At 38.8% G+C, this 22,682-nt stretch overlaps 1 protein-coding gene across 1 annotated transcript; it reads right to left on the bottom strand.

The window, feature by feature from the left end:
- Positions 1-5,521: 5,521 nt before the first annotated feature.
- LOC130072534 (E3 ubiquitin-protein ligase PDZRN3-B-like) lies at positions 5,522-12,097 on the bottom strand. Its single transcript, XM_056237672.1, has 3 exons — positions 11,232-12,097; positions 8,681-8,767; positions 5,522-5,656 (listed from the first exon to the last, which is right to left on the bottom strand). Exons 1-3 carry the CDS (start codon positions 11,943-11,945, stop codon positions 5,537-5,539), a joined length of 921 nt encoding a protein of 306 aa, XP_056093647.1. The 5' UTR covers positions 11,946-12,097; the 3' UTR covers positions 5,522-5,536.
- Between the last annotated feature and the right edge of the window lie 10,585 nt (positions 12,098-22,682).

Raw genomic sequence — 22,682 nt, 5'->3', positions numbered from 1 at the left:
TGGATTCCATTCTGTGTGTGCAATCAGTGACACCTTAATGACACACTTGGATTGTTGTATCCTTGGCAACATTTTTTATAAAGCAAAGACTAAATGACCTAAATAGGATTATATGATTAAAGCAATGCCTTAATATACTTGAGTAGTCCAACCAGAAGCAAGGAAGGCATGTGACATTTGAACTCATGCACAGACACACACACACACTAATGCAAATCAATGGCTGGCTGCCCAATACACTACAGTATGAAGCTTTTTATTCAAACTCTCTCTGAGAAGCACAAGCAGTCAAATCTGTGGAGCACAAGAGCTTCTCTGAGCCAGACTTTTCAAAGTAAGCTTGCCAAGCCCACAGTTCTGGCCCTATAAATGCATGTCTAAAATAACCATCATACCATCACATTTTTTAGTATCTAGGTATAAAGTTTTGCAGTGGTTATGTTTAACATTATGTGAATCATCCAAATGTACTTTATTCACATACAGAACAATAATCTAGGGCAGTGTTTCTCAAAGTATTGGGTTAAGACATTTTAATAAAATGCAATTATTTCCGTTCATATATATTTTTATCACAAAAGTGTGCTTTGATTTTCTTGACAATTTTTTGGTCGTTAATTACTAATATCTTCCATTGCTTCCGCCAACTATTATTACTGCTATTATTAATATAAAAAAAAACTTTTGTCACTTTGATGTGTCTTTGAAAGAATAACAGTAAATATAGCAGCATATTACATGGTTTTGTAATTGTGGGTCTTAGATGAACACAAGAAAGGTTAAGAACCTAGTGAAAGAGAATTCACTCTGGCATTAAATGTGACTACTAAAACTTTGAGTACATTTGTCCAGTGACACATAATATTTACATCAGATTATCTCTTACACATGACAGAACAAAACAACACATGCATAATTTGATGATGAATTACCAAAGGAATGATAATAAATCTGCATGGAAGACATTTATTGCATCACGTGAATGCTGATCTCGCTGGTTTTGTTTATGTTTATTTTGAGATTACCATACCATGCACATTAATCATCTTATGTCAATTCTGATCTTCATTCCATCTGAATGTTTTATGACGTAGGTAAACAGTCAATACACATCTGGTATTAAGCGTTTATGACAGAGCAACAATGCACCACATGACTGTGATCTGTTCTAGATGTCAGGTGTGGTGAGATCTGCACTTGGATGCAATGAGTTTAGAAGTTACAGTAAAAATACCTTCTGCCATTACACCACAGCTAACAACATAATTCTACTTTCACTTGAGATGTGAATATTTCCTATGCAGATATCAGAAAGCTAAAATCTTAAAATATTAGCATCAAATTTCCTTGACAAAAGTGCACTCATTACCATCCAAGGACTTATATTTTTATTATATTCTCGATTAAGAGGATAACGATGATGTGCAAGGACAAATCATTAATAGACTAAATACTGCAGAATTCCATAAAAAAAGCAAGAATTGCCAATTGTTAATTTCATGGTGATTTTAAAAGAACTGCCCTCAACAGTAGACAGAAGAGAGTCTGAAATAGGGCAAAGCTATCGCATGTCCTCATACGGCCCAACAGGACCACAGAACATCTACATTTAACATCCCTGTGATTTTATAATCACTCTAAAACATGTGTTTGGAATAAACTGTACTGCTGTTTTTTTATTTGAGTCTAATACATCTTTTGCTACAGCTACAGTATGTGGAGTTGTACATGTCCACACATTCCTCAATTTAATCTCATTAGTTTCACACACACTTAACTATAATTACAGCACATTTATTGCATTTGAATATGAAGAACATTTCACAATCATCGTGACTTCATTAGAAACGGCTTAACTATGGTATGTCCATACTTTGAATTGTTCTGCCATAAAACATCAGATGCAGCCACACACAGATAATACAGCATTCTGTCATTACTATCTTAGATCACAACCATCAGATACATCATACTAACTCAATATCATCAACAAGCATACTGACGAAAATGTTAATTCACAAATTTCTATTTAAAAATAGACACTACCACTCATACGAAATAACTGCAGCTGTACTATGTAACATACTGTCTGTGTCTATACAACAGCACAGCTTTCATTCCTAAGGCCAAACACAGTTTGCATTACCTTCATTCACCGAGCTTCCGTTCGGCACAATGACCATTGTCAGAGCCCTGTTTCCTCATTCCTCTAATCTTTCCATGATCCTTTCTGATGTTTTTCCCTGCACCTTAAATCTAATTCACCACGTGTTGCGATTATTCTAAGCAGCATTTGGAGATTTGAAGTCGAGAAAGGCGGTGTCAGGGTTTAACTCACATAAACACGGCACACCGAGATCAAAGAATTCGCTCTCGACACTGTTTCTCAAATGAGATAGACCTTAGAATAAACGAACATTAGACATAATCGCATAAAAAGGACAGTCTCCTTTTGGTACCACGAGCTTTCTCTGATGGATCATGAGTTTTCTGACAATATACAGGCACATGAGTGATTTTCTTGACAATCTCTTTCACACTTTTAGGTCTGTCAAGTTCAAAGACAAGCCTGAGAATGACTATTTTCTTCAGAGAAAAAGATCAAAAATCAAGTTCTAGAAATAATTTCCCTCCAAACATATTTCCTATTTCTTCCAAACCCCGTCTGATCCAGATCGCCTCCTTCTAACCTAGATTTCCTGTAGGATGCAACAGCCCCCCTAACGTGAGATGCGAGTTCAAAGCACCTTTTATAAACACTGAAGGCTAAAATATCATTGCTGTCCTGCTGACGCTGACCTCCCAAGCTGGTGGTCTTAACCTCTGAATTGGCTCGCCGCAATAGTTTTCACCACACACCGGTGTGCTTAATGAAAGTATCAGTGGAGGAATGCTTTCGTAACCCCAAAACCTGAGGGAGGAGTATAACGTGCTTGCCCCTGTCCTGCCCGTGCATAACTCAGGAGAAAAACATTCCAATAGTTTGTTTGTCCAGATTTACAGGACGTCACAAACATGTTTACAGTATGTGAATCACCTGGGCATGTCTTTAGGTACATGCAAGAAAGCCTTAAGTTAATCCATTCACAAACACATCTAACTGTCATAGCAGCATGCAGATTTTCCTGCTATACCACACATCTAAAAGCACAGAAAACAAACAAACAAATGCTAATCTGGGCTCAACAAAAAAGCCATATTAGGCCAACGCTACATTTTTTGAATATACATGCATTTTTTTTACCTTGAAAACATAAACGTTTGGTTTTCTGTGGCATTTTCTGTGACAGTTCAAGGATTCTGCTTCTCAGTTTTTTTCCGGAAGAATGAGTTAACAATTACAAAACGAAACAGTAATGTTTTGCTGTAACATGTATGTTATGTTTTGGTTTAGTTTCATTGTGTTTTGTTTTTTTTCCCTGTTCTGGGTTGCCTGTGTTCCTTAGTTAGTTTCCTTGGTTGATAATTAGTTCTACGCACCTGTTTCTGTTCAGTTGATTACTCTTCCATGTATTTAAGCCTTTAGGCCTGGGACACACTAGACGATTCTCAAATCTTAATCGATTTAAAAATTGTGGGAGACCACAGACATAAGGGCAGTTTCAACCGATTTTTAGCATTATAATCCTCTGAATGCACACACTAGAAGATTTGTCCGAACCACGAGACCACCTGTCGATTGCAGTAACATTTCCACAGTGGGCCGATATCTCATGGAGACTCGCAAGATCAAATGTGACTCGAAAAGAAAAACAAATAGAGGACGATCCATGTCGTCAGCTGGTTCTCCAGGCATGAGTTTTTTTTATGGTAAGAAAAACAAAGGAGAAAAAATAATATGTGCGATCTTCTTTCTAAATACTCATTGGCTATCGCAGATATCATGTCAGAGGCAGCCTGATTAGGAGTCGGAAATAACAAACATGTTTGATATTTACGATTTGGGATTGTGCTGGCTCCGACGCGTGATCGGGAGCAGTAAAATAATTGTAATAACACCGCACAATTGAGGATTTTTTTGGACATAAAGTCGGTAGCGAGAAGCCTAGAATCGGGCCACACCCCCTAGATCGTTGGAGGTTGCAAATCGGACTTAAAATCTTCAAGTGTGTGGCCTGCCTTAGTTTCCTTTGTTTCATTGTCAGGTATTGTGGTTGTGTTTATGTGACTTCTCCAGCGATCTCCTGTGTGTTACTGTTAGTTAGTAAAAATTAAGACTGTTCCTGTTTATTCTTCGTTGTATGCTCATTTCAGCCACAGTATCATTATATTTGCCATGTATGCCATCATTTTCTGTCAAAAGGGTTTGTGAATGTATGGCGGAAAATGATACATTTGTGTAGAATGGTCATATAAAATACTACATTTTTGTATGTTAGGGAAGGTGACAATGTTGGCAGGGAAAGAGGAAAAAATCTCAAGCGGATTTTTTCTTCTTCTTCTTTTTTTTTTGGTCGAGCTCTGCTTATATAGCCATGCATACACAGTGCCGATTGAGGTAGTCTAATATTCATTATGTTCATGAATATCAAGAAAAAGCACCATAAAAGTAGTCTATTTGACTTTGTGAGCTATATTCCAAGCATTCAATCAACCGTACAATAGCTGTGTATTATTTATGGAAAATCCAATCTCGTGACTTCAGAAAACCTGAAATACAGCATAGAAGTCATATCAATTGTTTTTATTATTATAATTTATCATTTCTCTTTTTGTATGTCATGAAAAACACATCATGCAGATTTGAAACGACAAATCAGAACCAACTGTACCTTCTCAGTTCATAAAGGGGAGCCCTGAGACCACCACAAAAGCTCTTTGAAACTAGCAGTTGTATCATGCATTCTTTGGGGAACAACTCTGGTGTGATGCACAGATTTCAAAAGGCTCTACTGCCATTGTTATGTTCATCACGTCAGACAGACAGCAAAGAGCCCACATGAGACAAAGTGAGTCAAGAAAGAAATCATCGTGCTCTGCTCTGCTCTGCTTGTATAAGAGGCCACTCGATAAAAACGTGGGTTTTTTCTTAGACATTCAATGCGAGATGAGGTTTTGTTTGCTCTTTTGTTGATATTTACAAGCAACTAAATCTTGATGTTGTGTTGTCATTGTTATGTGCCCGTATAGACAACGTTCTCTTTTGTTAGATGAAACATTTTGTTCCTGTTAGATGTGAATAACTGACACAGTACTGCTGGATGAACAGACTAACACCCTTTTTAAAGGAATCTGCCCAGTGTGAAATCAACCTACAATGGCGCCAACATTGTTAGTCTGACTAGATCTGACAAATCTAACAGACAGACTGTGAAAACATTGGCACCAGTTGAGGAGCTCAGACTAGCGGTATGATGTCTATCTACTTTGGCTTTCATCTGTCTAGTCGTTGTCTTGGTGACCCTTTTGAGTTTGATTGCATCCAGCATGTTGGCCTTCATCCTGTCTAAGAAAAATCTTCACAAACTGTGCAAATCACCTGCGCTATATGCAATTTGAAAATACATTTTGCACCCATTAAATCAACTCATCCACATCAATGACAAACCTCAATGATCCTGTCATGAACATGCAGTCCGGCCTTCTCAGCTGCTCCGTTTTCCACTATCTTAGATATATAGATCCCATCACTGAAATCTTCATGCTCCTCTGGTTCCTTAGATAGAAGCAAATGTTGAAAATTAGACAAGCTAAAGGGGTACTTCACCGCTGGCAAAATTGGCTTTCAATAAAACTTAGCTCTCTGTACAGTTGAAAGGCGAAAACACTTTTGAAATCTGTGTTACCTGACTAGAGAAAACAGAGAAAAAAGGCTACTGTCTTCCCTTTTGCCAAATAGGTAGGAAAACTTCAACACCCATAATGCACTGGGAATGTTTCTGTCCAAGGCCACTCCCACCAGTCTGCTCCTATTGGATATGCTTGAGTCAAATACCCTTTAGTAGGAAATACTTCTTAGCAAACTTTTAGTCATAGTGGTGTCGACTTGTATTGTTCACGGGTGCAAGAATTCAAAGAGTGAAAGTTTAGTGGGAGCTATTTTTGGTTTCAGTGAAGGATCCAGCGCGTTGTAAGAATCGTAAATACGGAGAGAACGGCGCAACGGAAATCTGAAAAACCTCTGTGTTTGTATTCAACATTTCAATGAGCAGCCGCCGAGGGCTGGCTGCAGGATGACTCAACTCACGGACAGTTTTTAATGTTTTATCAGACAATAACTACTCAAGATTTTGCTTTAGTATAATTTTCGGGACAATTAGGGCCGGATTCGGGGCAACAGCTTAGATTTCGGGACTGTCCGACAGGTTGTGACCAGAGAGGATTATGGTATGTCTAAACTATTAATTAATTAAAAACCTGCCAATTACTTTTAGATCAATAGCTAATAATTAAAAATCAATAGCTATTTTTTACATTTCACGAAAACATTCATTTAAAGTGCCCCTATTATGGATTTTTGAAAATGACCTTTCATGTAGTGTGTAACATAGCTCTAAGTGAATGAAAACATCCTGCAAAGTTTTGAATCTGAACGTGCACCGTATATTAAGTTATTGTCTTTCAAAAGTAAGAGTCGAGCTGTTTCATTGTGACGTTGAGACGAAACATTAGCATATTGCCCGGCCAGCACTTTTTGTGCGCGCAGACACCAGGGAAAACTTGAACCTTAAACCTGTAGCTGATTCCTGTGGATACTGGACAGCGTCATGTCGAGAAGAAGCTGTGCTCTACAATGTGAAGGTAAAGCCAGTTTTTTTTCACTTCCCAAGGACGAGCATGTGACGAATCAGTGATTAAAATTCATCTTTACCACGATATCACAGCAGTGTAATCCTAAACTTTTGCTGTGTTCCCTTTATTTTACTGACGACTGCTTCTCAAATCTCGGAGTTCAATGCAGGATTCGCAAACCGCTTGCTCATGAAAGATGGTGTTCGAAATACTTAGTTTTTAATTTTATATTGTGTAGGTCTCCTGCTTACTGTTTAACTCACATTATTAATACTTCTGCTTATCAGTTGTAGGCCACTATTACCTATACCAGTGTCTATTAATGCAGATTGTCTGCCGTTCTCACTACTTTGAGTAAAGATTAAGCATGGAGCAAGATTTGTTTTACAAAAGTTTATGTTGCATCAGTCATTCACGCTATGTACACTAACAAGTATTTCATACAGTTTCCATGTGTTCACCGCAATATATTAGAAAAATACTCATTAGTACAAGTAAAATAATCGGTTTGTTGATGGACATGCACTTGTTAATGCTGATGGTGAGGAATTACAGTTGCAACATCTCATAATGTACCTCAAACTAAGTAGCGTATCACTAAGAAACGTCCTGCTCTAGTCGTCCTTGCGATGGAGGTTCGGGTTGAATGAATAGTTCTTCCAATGTTTCATCATCGTACTCGTACTCGTGCTCGCATTGATATGGTAAAATTCGACGCCATTGTTCGTTACTGTGTTTAGTCCACCGTGTAGGAAGCCTCAGGACACGCAGAGCTGACGTTGTTATGGCAATGGGCGTTTTTGTTTTCGACACGCGCGCTGTACTCGGTAGACCAATCACAACAGACTGAGCTGTCTGTCTGGCCAATCAGAGCAGAGGTGCTCGCGGAAAGGAGGGATTTAGCGAGATTGATTCATCTCACGAGTCGTTTGAGAATCATTGAAAATGTGGTGATGTGCAAATGTATATTATGAGGAAATGAAACAGTTTTTTGACCTTTGATGCATGTAAACCTGTTGTAGGAGACTCCAAAACAACATTAGGAAACTTTAAAATAGCATAATAGGGGCACTTTAATATATCAAAACTCAGTTTCTGTCATTAAAGAAGTTCGAAAACAAGGAGTTTTGCCATCATTACATAATTACAGCAGAAATAACAGAAATATAGGGGAAGTGGAGGCTTCAAATATTGGCCTTCGAAACAAAACAAAGCAAAAAAAATTGCTTGATTGGTATGTCATTTTTTTTTTTTTCATTCAAAAAAATTTAACAGTTACACAACAGAAGACTTTAATTAGTCCAACACAATGTTCGAGGACTTTTCTGTTTTTATCTTGTACACCACTTCATGTTGTTTGGCTCCGTAAATTAGAGCATTCTGGGAATTAAATTACAATGTAAAAGGCATTCAATTAAATTCTGAATGGATCATGAGCCTGACTCAAGGGTACGCTCTCTATGCATCAATGTATATACAGCAAGGATAAACTTGCAGGAAAAACAGGTTAACTGTGGCTGTCCATTAGGAGTGAACAGGTGGTAAACAGCCTGTGGTGAATCTCCACTAGATTAGAGAAGAGAATGTGATGTGAGTGAAAGCCAAACCCACAGCTTGCTCTCTCCTCTCCACTTGGACACAATCTATGTGAGAATTTAATGGCTCCCACGCTCGCCTTTCACACAGTGTACTCGAGAGAAATGTGTGGAGCTCAAATAGTGCAATCTGCAATTATCTTTTTTACATGTGGCTTAGTTGCTGATTTTGTTTTTCTTTCTTACAATGGAGGGGTTGGTTGAGTTAAGACGAACTTTACACTTTACATGCATTTCATAGCATTATCTTTCTATTTCTGTCATTTATATATATATATATAAATGACGGAATAAAGAAAATGATGATTAAAAACTATATTATACAAGGTTCTTTGCAAAGTAAGCTTACACACCTCACACAATCTTCCTCCGATGATACTGAATCCAAGAGATCCTGATGTTCTGTGTAGGGTGACTTTAAGGCTCCTTGTATCTTCTCCCTGGAATGGGACAGAAAGAGAGAAACAGAAAAGACATATTTCATACGCTGCAACAGACAGCAGGTTTCAACACAGCTTCACTGACCACACTAACCATCTCTCCCCTAAGAAGTGGGGCTCTCTCCATTAGTTACCCAATGAAACGGCAAAGCCACATGAGATTCAGGGTATTTTCATATATCAAGCAGTGAAGACAGATCACACCCTCAGAGACACCTGGCAAAACCACAAAGGTACTATAAATGTCTAAAAATAATTCATATCAGGTGTATATCACACTCACAACACAAGAAATTACAGAGGAAATAAACCAGACTTATTTCCTTGAGATCAGGGTAAAAATACAAATATCTGGTAGTTTTATGGATGGGAGGTTTGTTTTAGCAGCAGGTGTGGAAAAAGGTTTATTTTGTACCCTAGGTGTTGTTAAACTTTTTAATTTATTTAATTGCATATTTAATTGCAGCAATATTTGTAAAGTAGAAGGAAAAAACAGTAAAGTTAAATCCATATTTACAGTTTTATGACGGACATCAAAATGTCTCTCTGGGTTTGATCAGCTGTCATGAAGCAGACGTGCCCGAGTGGAAATCAAGGCAAAGGCCTGTGACTTTTCAAGAATGACAGACTTAAGATAGCCTTCTAATATCTGAACTTAAGTGAGTTGTCTATCAAACACATCCCCAGCTGAAACAGCAGCTGCAGGCGGAAATCTGTCACAATGAGTGAGACAAACATCATGAGCTCTTGATTAGAGTCTGACTCAACCACAGCGAGCCGAGAGAACAAGAACGGACTCTTTTGTTGACGTATTATGTCCCTGAAGTCCACAAGACATGCCTCCTGTCAATTCAGTTAGACTTATGTCTTAAGTTTGTTGGTTTCACAGACTATCCACTCAGATTGCTTGCATAAGACGAGAGACAGCATAATTATGCATCTGAATACAGAATGAAGACGATCGAGTTTTGTTTCTTTTGTTCAGATCTAGATCGTTCAAGTGTGAATGCTTTAAACTGACATGAAAACGAACTGACAATGCTGGCTTGGTGGCAGTGAAGTGTTTTTAGTGAAGGGAGAGTACTGAGAAATGTCAAATCAGAGGCTTCCAGAGTTGTTTTGTAGTAGAGTCTTCAGTAGAATCTCTTACTGTACATTCATTGTAAACAATGTTTGTATTTTGACAGGACAAACAAATGTAAAAATGCAGAAAAAACAGATGTCCCTATGTGACACATCACATGTGATTATAGTCTTTGTATGACCCTGTAAACGTCTATATATGAGTATTGGTCATGGTTTATGGACAGGCTACTGAAGATGAACTGATTCATCATGTGGCTTTCTATTGTCGATTTAATTATGTTGGTTATTAGTATATTTTAAGGTAAAAAGTAGATTTTGGTATGCTAATGCTAACTTTGGTTATACAGGACCCAATATGCCATCCCGTAATATCTAAAACATCTTCATATTTTTGTTGTAGCTCTTGAGGCAAGTGTTAATATTATACAATATATTAAAGGAATAGTTCACCCAGAAATGAAAATGATCCCATAATTTACTCACCCTCAAGCCATCCTAGGTGTATATGACTTTCTTCTTTCAGCCAAACACAATCAGAGTTATATTAAAAAATATCCTGGCTCTTCCAAGCTTTATAATGGGAGTGAATGGTAATTTGCATTTTGAAGCTCAAATAAGTCCATCCATCCATCATAAAAACCCATCACTTCACTTCAGAAGGCCTTTGCTAACCCACTGGAGTTGTATGGGTTATTTTATGATGGATGGATGCACTTTTTGGAGATTCAAAAACTCTATTCAATACCATTACAAAGCTGGGAAGAGCCAGGATATTATTTAATAACTCCGATTGTGTTTGGCTGAAAGAAGAAAGTCATATACAAATGGCTTGAGGTTGAGTAAATGATGGGATAATTTTCATTTTGGGGTGAACTATCCCTTTAACTGCAATTTCAATCCGCCATTCAGATAGTTTGGAAATGTAGGCCTTTGTTTACATTTGTTTTTAGAAATTATGTGAAAGCCAATAGCCTACATGTTGTAAAACCGAAGATGGCTTTTTGCTTTAGATAATATTCCATATTTCAAAAGAAATACTTGTTTCTTTGTCTTTCCTCAAAACATTAATAGGCCTTGTCATAATTTTCCAGTTATTAATCTGTACTTTTGAGGGGTCCCATGGCCTCGCTGTCAAAATGTTCACATCATGTTATGACAATATCTTTGTTTCCATCCATTTAATTTAGTTTCATATGTTTTTAAAAGTAGCCTATTCTTAGATCCGTAATTCAATTCAAAGCGAAAAGGGAATAAACTTCACAGCAGGTTTCCACTTTGATTTGACTTACACATAAACGTTTCTTCAAGATTTAGATGTCTGGTTTTTTTTTTTACAGTGTTGTTCACTCCATTCGCACCACCACATCACGATACTGACCTTATCAAGAGGCAACAGGCATCTGTTTGACAGCGAGTCAATCCTGCTCTTGTACTCGGTGATTTTCTTCTGAAATGTGAGCGCTGTGATGTGCAGCTCGCAGTGGAGTGCGGAGAGTTTGGACAGGAGAGACCTCTCTCTCTTACTGAAGCTCAGGGACTGACTCTTCAGCTCATCCTCCAGACTCAGCGCTTTGGTTTGGAGGAGACAGCTGTGTGTCTTAAGTGCTTGGAGACAGCTGTGGTCCTCCGACCTCTCCTTGAGGCTCAGCGCCAGTCCACATCCACCCTTACAGACCTCCACCGCCCTGTGCTCGCATCTCTCCCGCATGTGTGAAGCCACATCCTTCAGGATGAGCACCGCGTCGCATCCTTCATTCCTGCATCTGACCGGAGAGAAGTCGCACATCTCCGCATGCTCTGAAAGATGCTGGAGCTTCATCACCCGGTTGCAGCCTCGTTCACGGTGGTCGCATTTGACGTCCAGCTTGAGAATTAGGTTTTTTAGGGGCAGGACGTGGTTCAACTCTTTAGTGGTGATTTTTTGGCACAGGACAGGGCAGCTGCTGACTTTGGAGAGCCACTGTAGAGCGCACGCGGCGCAGAAGACATGTCCGCACGGAGTGCTGAGAGGATCCTCTAAAACTTTCCCACACAGTTTACAGATTAAGTCCGGGTCCACGGGACCCTCAAAACGGTCTAAATCAAAGCCCATAATCTTGACGTGACGTACGGGAACGACTCCGAAAGAAGGAAAGAGCTGTCTTCCCAGTTCCCACGCTGATGAAATGAGAGAATAAACTACGAGTTTCACTCAGGGCTAGAGGCGCGAGCTACCGTAAACACTCAACGAGCAGAGCAGTGCGCGCGTGTGCGCGTGCATGAGTGCTCGATTAAATAGGCCTACAGAAGTGTTGTGTAGCAGATCAGTGATGCTGATTCATATTTTTGTGTTAACTATGATGCATTAACCTGAAATTTAAATCTTTTGAAATGTTATAAATGGCTATACTGACACCTTTGATCAATTCAATGTGTCCTTGCTGAATAAAAGTATTATTTTCTTAAAACAAAATCTCTCAAGAAGTCGTTTATGCTCACCAAGTGATCTGATCTTTAATAATTTATTTAATAAATAAATAATTTAATAAATTGTAATTTGATCTTTTTACTATAACTTTTACTCCACAAATCTAAAAACATGTGTCCACAAATAGACACACAAAAACGTTATATTCAACATAATACAATGTCAATGTCATCACTAATTTCCAGATACACAAAATTAGAAAAATTAACCTCAAAACGGGTTCGGCTTACTAAATGCTCACAAATGTTAATATCCAGATGAAATGACAAAATTAAAAATAGCGTAGCCATTCATCAAAATTGCTGAAATGAGAGTTTATGTTATCTATGGTCAGGGGAAAAATTAAGGTGGAGGGGTCATCAGCCTAACATTGTGAAATATTATTACAAATTAAAATAACTGTTTAACTGTTGTCTTCAGTGTCACATGATCCTTCAGAAACCATTCTAATATGTGGATTTTGTGTTCATTTCTTATTGTTATCAATGGTAAAAACAGCTATGCTCCTTAATATTTTTATGGAAAGTTATTTCGATGAAGAAGAAAGCACCAAAAAAAAACAGCATTTATTTGAAATATAAATCTTTTGTAACATTATAAATGTTATACTGTCACTTTTGATCAATTGTCCTTGCTAAATAAAAGTTTTAACTTCTTAAAAAATAAAATCTTACTGACCTTTGAATATGTATGGAAAAAAATCAAGACAAAAAGTTTTTGCCTTGTGTATTAAGAGGGTTTTTTTCTCAGTTGATTAATAATCTATTGGCTAATTATATGTTTTACATTTCATAAATGTTTTTGCTATTTAACGACATTTAACATAATACATTACATATAAAATATAAATCTATACACACCTTTTTGCAGCATACGCACTGAATAATATAAAGCATATTTAAGGGAACACGATGTAACTTATTTTTGTTGTTTTTCAAAATTAAGCAAATTTAAATAATGATTCAATACATCATCAATCTTTCTTCCAAAGGTGTTTTTGTCTTACCCTGATTTATCATGGTAAGCCTAATATAAGTGTTTATATTTTATATTAGTTTTCATGGGAAATTGGGTACATACGGCAGTCGTCCATGCGTGTGTCTCGTCATATTTGTAAGAGAGAAAAGTTGTATGGTCCGATCACACTAAATGCGTCTCTATAGCATGCAGTGTGTTTATAGTGTAATTTATACGCGAAAATTAGTTTTTATGTGCATAGGATACGCATGGGTTGGTTAGGGTAGGTTTAGTAGTGGTGTGGGGTGCGTGTGTATTACACGTAAATGAACTGCGTATCAAATGCACGCGAAAACTGCTTATCATATGCACGAAAAAACTCATTTTTGCGTATAAATGGCACGATAATACACAATGTGTGCTATAGAGGCGCATTTACGAGAGAGAGAGAGAGAGAGAGAGAGGTTGACATGGATCATGATGAATCATCTGTTTTAAACAAACGGCGAACAGAGGAGAGTCTGCAAACAAAAAGAGAACGCGACAGAGCTCGTAATAAAACAAGAATCAAATGGCTTGGCTATTCAGAGATAGCGAGAACTAAGGGATTTGAAGCGACAGAGATTGCGTTGTTATTACAGGTGAGTAAGGTATCTTATTGAACAGATACATTAACATTTGTAGCTCTCTAACAGAGTTAATTGTAAAGCATTATCTTTTTTAAAGGGTTATATTAATCCGCAGTCATGCACAGCCGAAGCACAACCAAAACAATGTTCTTCCGCAAAACACATGCAGTTTTCTTTACAGATCACATAGTGTAAAGTTACATAGTATATCTTTAAGCCAAATGGACATTGACGTTTGTGGCCTGCTGGGGAAGCTCATGTCAGCAATGCACTGCTTCTTATCAGGCCTGCTGCATTTCTAAAGCATCAGCACTTGCCTGATCCCCCTGTGTAGATACAGCGGTGTTAATATATTTCCCAGCACAGGGTCAAATGGCAGAAAAAGTGTTGTGAGAGGCTGCCTTATCAAACTCCTGAAGATTGGGAGGTAAATCTTCTGCGTCTTACATGGCAGCTGGCTATATTTGCTGGAGGAAAAGGAAGATGGAAGAGTGCGCAATAATGAAAGACTTTCTGTTAGGCATAGCTACGAGGAACAACGCTATTCATTAACATCTTGTTATTTTTTCAACACCTAATTAAAGGGGAGGTAAAGGGCACTGTTTAAAGGCATGTGTGGGTAAACAGCGTTTATCTCAACCTATTAGGTTTATGGGATTCTCTGACAGGCCATTTGACAGTTCACCTTGTAAATTAACGATTTTGAAGTCCAAAAAAAATCTAGTGTTCTGCATAGTTATTATGATGATGTCTATTGGAACCATTCATAAAAAAGGCAAAGCAAACATTCACAGCATAGAGAAGGTGTCATGGCTCATTCAACGCAAGTGCTGATAAGAAATAGCTAATGTACCCTGGAGACACAAGCAAAAAGATGAACAATCAAAAAATGTTCAATTATGTGATTATGTTCTGGTCTGGTATTAAAAGATATTACCTGTTAAAAAAAACAATGGCCATATTTTTCACATTTGCTTGATGTGGTTAAAAAGCTGTGAAGAGATTGCAGATGTTTCTCTCCGTGTTCTCATGTTGTTATCAGCACTTGGGTTGAATAAGCGTATAGGGAAAGATGACAAATCAACTGACAACAGAGCACATCTGACAGCTAATAGTGAAAATTAACAGCCATTGTCTGCATGAAGCCTGCATGACAGGATAGACAAAAAAGGAAACATGTAACAACTTAAATTGTGTGAACTGTCACTTCATTAGTGTGATTTAATGCCTTAAAGCTAAAACAGAATTTAAATACTGTCATCATTTTCTCACCCTCAAGTTCCAAACCCATCTGTGTTTCTTTACTCTCTGAAAAAAGGAGAAGTTTTGAAGAAAGTTCATGCTGCACCGTTCTATATGAAAGTGGATGGGGGCCACTAATATTGGGTCCTACCCAGCAAACACAGAACGTTCCCCTAATGTTCCCATATGTTTGAAAGGAACTTTCTCTGTGGGTTCTTTTTTTTCCAACATAAAGAGAACCTTCCCAGAATGTTCCCCGTTCCCTGCAGGCTATTTATTTAATAACCTAAATAGAATCTCCCAAGAATGTTCCCTGTTGCTAATTTATTTTATAACCTACCCAGATAGCATACATATATACGGGCCTCATCTGGGCCAACTATTGGCGCTTTTCCACTGCATGGAACGGTACGGTTCGGTACGGCACGCTTTGGCGCTTTTCCACTGCATGGTACGGTACGGTACGGCTCGCTTCGGCTCGCTTTAAATGGTACCTGCTCTGTTGAGGCTCCAAGCGTACCGTACCGATACTAAATGTGACGTGAAAACACTACAGATCACTGATTGGTCAGAGAGACAGAATCGTCACTATCAGCGTCATTGTATTTGCGACACGAGACACTAAACCCACTCGATTTAAATAGCCAGTAGACAACAGCCACCGCTGTAGCACCTGTTTTAAAACTACTTGCTTGACTTGCTTGAAGAAAAAAGAAAGAAAGAAAACTTCCATAAAAAAGAAATGGCTGAATCGTGGTCAGTGGACGAAGTGCAGACGTTCGTCTCGTTGGTTGCCGAGGAGCGGATAAACTATAACGGTCCGACTATAATCCCACCCACTTTGAAGCGATACTAACTGCAGTGGAAAAGCAAACCGAGCCGAGCCGTGCCGTGCCGAGCCGAGCCGAGTCGTACCAGCAGTGGAAAAGCGAAGCGAGCCGAACCGTGTCGCGCCGAGCCGAACCGTACTGAGCCGTACCAGCAGTGGAAAAGCGCCAATGGCACATATGGTTCCGTTCTGGCAGCGGCAAAGGTCCAATGGGCCGTATCTGGGCAACACACATCAAGCCGGTTTTAGTGTGAGTTGTGGCTTGATGTGTAGGGCTTGAGGTGGCCCATGTGACCTCTGCCAGAACTGAGCCATATGTGCCATAGTTGGCCCAGATATGTATGCTATTGCCAGCCACGGTAGTCATCGACGTCATTCCATGCGGTATGTGGGCCAGAAGAGTGTGGGAGATGTGGGCCACAACTGGGCCAGATGTCATTTGCTATCTGGGTACAGAGAACCTATACCAAGAACGTTCCCTGCAGGTTATTTATTTTATAAAAGAGAACCTTCCAAGAACGTTCCCTGCAGGTTATTTGTTTTATAAAAGAGAACCTTCCAAGAACGTTCCCTGCTGGTTATTTGTTTTATAAAAGAGAACCTTCCAAGAACGTTCCCTGCTGGTTATTTGTTTTATAAAAGAGAACCTTCCAAGAACGTTCCCTGCAGGTTATTTATTTTATAAAAGAGAACCTTCCAAGAACGTTCCCTGCAGGTTATTTATTTTATAAAAGAGAACCTTCCAAGAACGTTCCCTGCAGGTTATTTGTTTTATAACCAACGAAATTGTGCCATCTCCCGGAAATCAGTTTTTGCAGGGTGGGATCTCTGTACATAATGATGAAAAGAGGTTAATAGAACGTAAGGGAACGTTCTGGGAACGTTACCGGAGAATAGGGGAACGCTCTGCAAACCTGAAAAAACGTTCTATTCCATAACGAAAACTTTCCTGGATAACCGAAAACAAACGTTACAAATACACGTTTTGGGAACCCAAAACTAACGCTCCCAGAAAGTTCTTGGAACCAATTTGTTTTCTCTTAACCGAACATGTAATGTTGTTCTGTACACTGCCATTATTAATATGACAAATGTAACATATGAACACAGAAATGCAAGCAGCTAGTCAAGGAGAGATTCTGGCCACGGGCTAATGCTTGGCAACCTCTACATCTGCAAGAGGAAACAGCTGCTGAATTATTGTGTGACCCGATGACTCACGCCACACATTAAATCCTCTGCCTTGAATTACAGCCAAACCAATATATCCATCACATCCACGCAGCCACTCACTCATGACCAATGCTTTGTGTGAAATGACAAAGACAGAGAAAGAATACGAATTTGTGTGTGAAAGGAGATTTTCTGATACTCTCTCCATTTCTCTGCAGATGGAAAACTGCTAACTGCATCTCTGGTTATCTGAAGCGCCTGGGCTTGATTTAGGTCTTATAGTGCTCTCAGATCCAATTAGTTCCCTAAAGGCCCATTAGAATGAGTAAATCAAGCTAAAAAATCTGCAGAGCCCACAGTGCACTTCTTAAATTAACAGTTTCAAATGCTCGAGGATGGTATTTTTTTCTCTTATGGTTCTTATCTCGTGTAATTTCTGCTCCTGATTACACTGCAAACTCGGACGATTTGCTACACCGGGTGCTTGAATTAAAGCAAGATAACCAATTTTCCTGCCTTTCACAAAACACACGTGGAGGTCTCTAATGGCGCTTTTCCACTACACAGTACCAGCTCGCCTCGGCTCGGCTCAGCTCGACTCGACTCGCCTTTGTTTGGTTTTCCACTGTCTAAAAGTTGTACCTGTACCTGCTTTCGGGTACTTTTTTTCGTACCACCTCCGGCGAGGTTCTAAGCGAGCTGAGGCGAGCTAAGCCGATACTAAAATGTGACGTGAAAACAATGCCGACTGCTGATTGGTCACAGAGAATCTGCGTCATCATTGCACGCGCCAGATGGAGTATCCAGAATAACCCCGCCATTTTTAAATAGTTTGGCCAGAGATAGTTACTAAACTTACTACTATTATTATGGCAACTCGGAAGAATACGCCGTGGTCAAACGAGGAGGTGCAGACATTCTTTTGTTTGGTTGCCAAAGAGAGGATCCAGCGAGAGCTTGATGGGGCAACGAGGAACGAAATGCGTCGCTATGACGACCGGGTACTATTTGTGGCGGTACTTTCTGCAATGGAAAACGGAGCGAAAAGCGAGCCGAGTCGAGGCGAGCCAAGGCGAGTCGAGTCGAGTCGAGCTGGTACTGGTAATGGAAAAGCGCCAAAAGATAATGCTGATGAAATCATTTTAGTTCACCTTCAGATCGCAAGTTGTTAATACCGACCTGAATCTTCGTGCAATAGCGCCATCTATTGATACGGCAACAGTAGGTGTAATTTTCATCACGTACTTTGGATGGCGCTGTTTTGCTAAATATAATTACTTACCTGCATGCATGCATGCTGCAAAAACAACAACAACAACAATTTGCTTTGTTTTAATCCTACAGCAAGTCATTGGCTCACATAGGCTTAAAATAATCCACAGGTTTATATGGGAATTATGAAATCTATGCAGTTCTTTTTCGTAGTACACATAAGTCATGAGTGACATGACACTATAATTATTTATTCAACCAACTGTCCGTCTCTAGACTCTAGAGCAGGGGTGGGGAACCTTTTTCCTATCAAGGGCCATTTACAATTTTTTAACATTCTTTAAGGGCCATTGTAATGAGGTTCAGTGTTTGGAAGGAAGAAGAGAGCATGACTGGGACTCGTACGTTTTTTTCAGAGGTGTAGTGGTAAAAAAAGAGGTGGGTAAACTATAAATTCTGGTGGACCACGACGTGGTCACCCGGTAAGGTGGGCCACTGCCTACCGGTGTATGTGTATCCTGATGACATTGCTATAGGCAGGGCTCGACATTAACCCTTTCATACGCTTGTCCTTCGGACAAGTAATCTGTCATTCACTTGTCCGAGTAAAAAAGTTTCTCGTCCGGATTTTTTTTTTTTTTTTTTTTTTTAATTTATTCTGAAACAATATTCTCATCAGTGTTCAATTAGCTTTGATTTAAATCGGCATATTGTAATATTTGCACATTTAAAGGGCATCCCCTCCCCCAATATTATTAAATGTATGCTTCATCTTTCATTTTAAATTCCTAAATTTGATCAATAAATTAAATTATTTCGAATAATAAGACACTATAGGGCTGATCAAATTAAATCATTTACACTGAAAAATTACAATTGCATAAAATAATGTTATGAAATTGATTTAAATTTACAAATAAGAAACGTTGGAAAGAATGATCTACTTTTAAACATAACACAAACCGCCAGTAGGTGGCGGCAGGCGACCGTCTTAATGAGTGATTCATTGATTCATTCAAACGATTTGTTCAAACGGCTGATTCATTCAAGATTGAGACAGATGTTTATGAATGGGTCGTTGAATCTTTGACTCAATCATTCGTTCAAAATGCTGAATCATTCAGTAATGGAAACAGGTTGAGTGTTCCTGTGAGATGCGCGGTGGTTCTGCTGTGATTTTTGTTTGGAACTATTTTCGCTGCTGAAACAGAACAAAAACAGCCAATATTGCATCTAAAATGTAAGTGACTTAATTTTAACTGTTTATTGAACTGTTGTAGGAAATCAATGTCACATTTTCAATCGTGATGGTGTTCAGGAAAAATAATTGAGGTTGCTTAACATATGTTAAAAATATAAAAACTCCACATTTAGATATTTTATAGGCAGTATGTTGCCTGAGTGTGTGTGTGCGCTCATTTGCGTAGATTTCTCCTCGAGAGGCTGCGCGAGCGTTAACAGTGCAACCACCGTCAGTAATAGTCAACAACACTGACAGTAATGCAGCAGAATATGAAAGAGTTCGTCTCAGGTTTAACAACCTATGAAACTAATAATTAACAATATGAAACTAAAACGACATAAGCTTAATTTATAGCTATTTAGAGGTGGATAAAAGCACAAAAACAGTCACATAATATAATACTCTTTCCACAGCTTGGGCTCAACTCTTTCAGCACAGACTCATTCCTCTTTTAGTCGGCCACTCATTAAGTTGGCTTGTGAGAGCCAACTTACTGATATTGTACTTAAACTTATTATTATTCTTCTTTTTCTTACTCTGAAATTTCTGACTGCTACTCCTCCTAGAGCTTTAACTCCACATACTCCAAACTCGGCACGGACACTCAAACTGTTCTCACTTAGTGTGCTATATCTTTTCTAACTGATCGGACTTACGGTTTTCCTAAAAACTACGATCAAACTCGGAAAAAACTCCCATTGACTTTACATTGCGGAATCTTCAGATTTTCAAACTCCCCAACTGTCAAAAATTCAAATGTAAATCCCTTGAAACCCTAGACTGAATCAAACTGCCATTCTATACACTATATGAGCCAATGAGACTCAATTAAACTAATAAACTCATATATCTATGACACTTATCCATCTATCTATCTATCTACTTTAAACTAAATTAAACTTCAAACTAAATTACACTTTAAACTTCAAACTAATTTAAACTTCAAACTAATTTAAACTTTAAACTCATAAACTCGTACACTTATAAACTCATGAAATCATACACTTATGAACTCAAACTCATAAATTAATAAACTCTGAACTCTTACTCATTTAAACTTATAAACTCTAAACTCATAAATTCATATACTTATAAACTCATGAACTTATAAATTCATTAATTCATACACTTATGAACTCTCATGAATTCATACACTTATGAACTCTCATGAATTCATACACTTATGAACTTTTAAACTCATAAATAGTTCACCATAGCAAACACCCAGAACACCCTAGCAACTGCATAGCAACCACCCAGAACACCCTAGAAACCAACCGAAATACCTTAGAACACCATAGCAACCACCCAAAATACCTTAGAACACCCTAGCAACACCCTAGCAACCACCCAAAATACCTTAGAACACCCTAGCAACACCCTAGCAACCACCCAAAATACCTTAGAACACCCTAGCAACCACCCAGAGCACCCTAGCAACCACCAAAAATACCTTAGAACACCCTAGCAACCACCCAAAATACCTTAGAACACCGTAGCAACACCCTAGCAACCACCCAAAATACCTTAGAACACCCTAGCAACACCCTAGCAACCACCCAAAATACCTTAGAACACCCTAGCAACCACCCAGAGCACCCTAGCAACCACCCAAAATACCTTAGAACACCCTAGCAACCACCCAGAACACCCTAGCAACCGCTCAAAATACCTTAGAACACCCTAGCAACACCATAGCAACCTCCTAAAATACCTTAGAACACCCTAGCAACCACCCAAAATACCTTAGAACACCGTAGCAACACCCTAGCAACCACCCAAAATACCTTAGAACACCGTAGCAACCACCCAGAACACCCTAGCAATCACCAAAAATACCTTAGAACACCCTAGCAACCACCCAGAACACCCTAGCAACCGCTCAAAATACCTTAGAACACCCTAGCAACACCATAGCAACCACCAAAAATACCTTAGAACACCCTAGCAACCACCCAAAATACCTTAGAACACCCTAGCAACACCCTAGCAACCACCCAAAATACCTTAGAACACCCTAGCAACCACCAAAAACACCCTAGCAACCACCAAAAATACCTTAGAACACCCTAGCAACCACCCAGAACACCCTAGCAACCACCCAAAATACCTTAGAACACCCTAGCAACACCCTAGCAACCACCTAAAATACCGTAGAACACCCTAGCAACCAACCAAAATACCTTAGAACACCCTAGCAACCACCCAAAATACCCTAGAACACCCTAGCAACCACCCAAAATACCTTAGAACACCCTAGCAACCACCAAAAATACCTTAGAACACCCTAGCAACCACCCAAAATACATTAGAACACCCTAGCAACACCATAGCAACCACCCAAAATACATTAGAACACCCTAGCAACCACCCAAAATACCGTAGAACACCCTAGCAACACCATAGCAACCACCCAAAATACCTTAGAACACCCTAGCAACCACCTTAACACCCTAGCAACCACCCAAAATACCTTAGCAACCACCTAGCAACCACCCAGAACACCCTAGCAACCACTCAAAATACATTAGCAACCACCTAGCAACCACCCACAACACCTTAGCAACCCACTACAAACACCCTAGCAACATTTAATTACTTGAAACTATACTTTAACCTTTAAACTACTTTGAACTTTAAACTATTTAAAACTTTTAACTACTTTAAACTACTTTAAACTAAGTTAAACTTTAAACTACTTTAAACTATAAACTACTTTAAACTTTAAACTACTTTAAACCATAAACTACTTTAAACTACTTTAAACTTTAAACTACTTTAAACTAAGTTAAACTATAAACTACTTTAAACTAATTTAAACTTCAAACTAATTTAAACTTTAAACTAATTTAAACTTCAAACTACTTTAAACTTCTTCAAACTTTGCGGTCCAAACTTTCACAAGCCAACTTAAAGTTTGTCTCGACGAACTTTTTCTAGTTCCACTTGCTGTCGGCGAATCTACCTTTCTTTTTTTTTGACAGTCGCCATGATGCATATCAGCGATGACCACCGCTAACGTTACATGTCTGTTGCGTTTATTCTGACTGTGACCCGGACACAGTCGGAAGCGAAGC

Source organism: Rhinichthys klamathensis, unplaced genomic scaffold (genome assembly GCF_029890125.1).
Source record: "Rhinichthys klamathensis goyatoka isolate OS25496 unplaced genomic scaffold, OSU_Roscu_1.1 h1tg000492l_1, whole genome shotgun sequence".
Taxonomy (NCBI): domain Eukaryota; kingdom Metazoa; phylum Chordata; class Actinopteri; order Cypriniformes; family Leuciscidae; genus Rhinichthys; species Rhinichthys klamathensis.
The sequence above is the reverse complement of the archived record's forward strand: the minus strand, read 5'-3'. Positions and strand labels throughout refer to the sequence as shown.

Excerpts from the sequence above, each read along its gene's own strand:
- LOC130072534 (XM_056237672.1), bottom strand. The coding sequence starts at position 11,945 with ATGGGCTTTGATTTAGACCGTTTTGAGGGTCCCGTGGACCCGGACTTA. Across the intron at positions 8,768-11,231 it reads GCCTGTTGCCTCTTGATAAG|GGAGAAGATACAAGGAGCCT; the intron begins GTCAGTATCGTG and ends GTCCCATTCCAG. Across the intron at positions 5,657-8,680 it reads TCGGAGGAAGATTGTGTGAG|GAACCAGAGGAGCATGAAGA; the intron begins GTGTGTAAGCTT and ends CTTCTATCTAAG.